The 2,518-nt window shown below is 63.7% G+C and overlaps 1 protein-coding gene across 1 annotated transcript; it reads left to right on the top strand.

The window, feature by feature from the left end:
• Positions 1 to 425: 425 nt before the first annotated feature.
• ADRA2B (adrenoceptor alpha 2B) lies at positions 426 to 2,098 on the top strand. Its single transcript, XM_067532305.1, has one exon. It carries the CDS (start codon positions 740 to 742, stop codon positions 2,057 to 2,059), a length of 1,320 nt encoding a protein of 439 aa, XP_067388406.1. The 5' UTR covers positions 426 to 739; the 3' UTR covers positions 2,060 to 2,098.
• The last annotated feature ends 420 nt before the right edge of the window (positions 2,099 to 2,518 follow it).

The following is a 2,518-nucleotide window of genomic DNA, read 5'->3' as shown; positions in this document are numbered from 1 at the left end:
GGGGGCTCAGAAACGCCTGGCCCAGTTGTCCTGAGACTTTGCACCAGGGGCCCCTTTCCCTGCCCCCCTGCAGCCTTCCCACCGCCGGGGCTCGGAGCCAGGTCCCAGCGGGGCTGGGTGCGTCCGACCGGGAGTCCCCCAGGGGCGCATCCACCCCGCTCTGAGCCGGGCCAGCCCGGGGGCGACCGGCAGCGCGGCGGGCGGCTGGGGATGCTCTGCAAAGCGGCGGCTGCCTCCCTCCTTCCCTCCCCGCCCAGCCCGTGTCTCCTCCCTCCTCGCCCCTCCGCCGGTGCCTGCCAAGGGGCTGGCGCGGAGGAGCGGAGCCGCCTGACATCACACGCCGGGGAAGGGCCGCACAGCCCCTGCCGCGCCGGCTTTAAAAAGCCGCGCAAGCCGTCGGCTCGCCCCGCAGCCAGGGGAGGCGCCGCGCAGTGGCCGGCTGGGCGCCAGGCGGACGCGGCTGGCTGGGGCGGGCGAGACTTGGGGGGGGAAAGTTCTTGCGCGCCGGATCCGCGCAGCGCAATCTCAGCCCCGTGCAGCGCAGCCCCGCGCGCAGCGCAACCTGGCTGGGGGGCTCCCGCGCCTGCCCCGATGGGGGCTTCCCAGCCCCGGCCGCTGAGGCTGCAGCCCGGCCCACAGAGCAGGGCAAGCGGGGGCCCGGGCCCCACCCCTCCTGGATTGGCGCCCTCCTCTCTTCTTTAGAAGACCCCAGCCTCAAAGGGGGCCGCAGGACCAAGCCATGGACAGCCCCGAGGGCTACTCCGTCCAAGCCACCGCCGCCATCGCCGCCATCATCACCTTCCTCATCCTCTTCACCATCTTCGGCAACATCCTGGTGATCATCGCCGTGCTCACCAGCCGCTCCCTCAAAGCCCCCCAGAACCTTTTCCTGGTGTCCCTGGCGGCGGCCGACATCCTGGTGGCCACCCTCATCATCCCCTTTTCCCTCGCCAACGAGCTGATGGGCTACTGGTACTTCAAGAAGACCTGGTGCGAGATCTACCTGGCCTTGGACGTCCTCTTCTGCACCTCCTCCATCGTGCATCTCTGCGCCATCAGCCTGGACCGGTACTGGTCCGTCAGCCGGGCCCTCGAGTACAACTCCAAGCGGACGCCCAGGAGGATCAAGTGCATCATCCTCATCGTGTGGATGATTGCAGCCTTCATCTCCCTGCCCCCCCTCATCTACAAGGGGAACAAGGAGGAGACGCAGGACGGCAGGCCGCAGTGCAAGCTCAACGAGGAGGCCTGGTACATCCTTTCCTCCAGCATTGGCTCCTTTTTCGCCCCCTGCGTCATCATGATCTTGGTCTACCTGCGGATTTACCTGATAGCCAAGCACCGGACCCGACAGGGCTTGGAGGCCAGGGGCAAGAAGGCCAAAGCCAAGGAGACGGGGACAACTAGGAAAATCACTGGCCCAACCTCTGAGCCCTCACCTCAGCAGGATCTACCTGAGCAGCTGGGCGCAGGGGAACCCAATGGGCATCAGGTGCCCATTGAGGACGGTGACCAGCCGGCTACCCCACCGCTCCCGGCAGACAGGACGTCTCTGCTGAGCCTGGAGGAGCCGCCACCGCCGCCACCGCCATCTACCACCAGCCCTCGCCAGCCCCAACCGGAGCAGAAAGAATCTTCTGCCTCCAACCCGCGCTGCAGCCTCCAGCAGCGCAACGGGCACCCCCCCAGCTCTCCCCAGGGCATGGAGACCCTGGCCACCGCCAAGGGGGAGGTGCTGCTGGTGAGGCGGGTGAAGACCCTGAGCGCCAGCCCTTGGAGGAGGAAGACCCACCTCAACAGGGAGAAGAGGTTCACCTTTGTCCTCGCCGTGGTCATCGGGGGGTTTGTCCTCTGCTGGTTCCCTTTCTTCTTCCTCTATAGCCTGGGGGCCATCTGCCCCGAACTCTGCAAGGTCCCCGACAGCGTGTTCCAGTTCTTCTTCTGGATTGGCTACTGCAACAGCTCCCTGAACCCGGTGATCTACACCATCTTCAACCAGGACTTTCGCAAGGCCTTCCGCAAGATCCTCTGCCGACAGGCCACCCAGACTGCCTGGTGAGAGAGAGAGAGAGAGAGAGGGCAGCTGGTAGACTGTGGATTGCCGTGGGGCGGTGAGCGGGGGGCAGGGGAGGGAAGGGACACCAGTGGCGACGTTCTCCGGATGCTATTTAAATCGTGTCTATTTATTCATGGGCTTTTGTGTTTGCAAAGAGTGGGGCTGGGCAGTGGATACAAAAGTGCATTTTAAAGACTCTATATTTTGGATCAGCCTTTTTATCTCTCTATATATATATCTCTATATTTCCTGCAAACGCATTAAAACCCAGGGCCATTTGCCAGTGTGTTTTCTACGGCGCTGGGGAGCCCTAAGTGGGCGTTGTGTGGGATGAGGAAAAGCTCTTGCCACCAACTCCGCAAGAGGAAAGAGAGTGTGACCTGCCTTCCAGGTAACCCAAAGAGAGGCTCTTGCCAGCTCCTCTTCCTTCTTTCTGTCTCGGAGGGGAAGTTGGTGCTCGTG

Source organism: Emydura macquarii, unplaced genomic scaffold (assembly GCF_026122565.2).
Source record: "Emydura macquarii macquarii isolate MOO-44397 ecotype Brisbane River unplaced genomic scaffold, CSIRO-AGI_Emac_v2 contig_3257, whole genome shotgun sequence".
Taxonomy (NCBI): Eukaryota; Metazoa; Chordata; order Testudines; family Chelidae; genus Emydura; species Emydura macquarii.
This window is presented reverse-complemented; position numbering and strand designations above follow the sequence as displayed.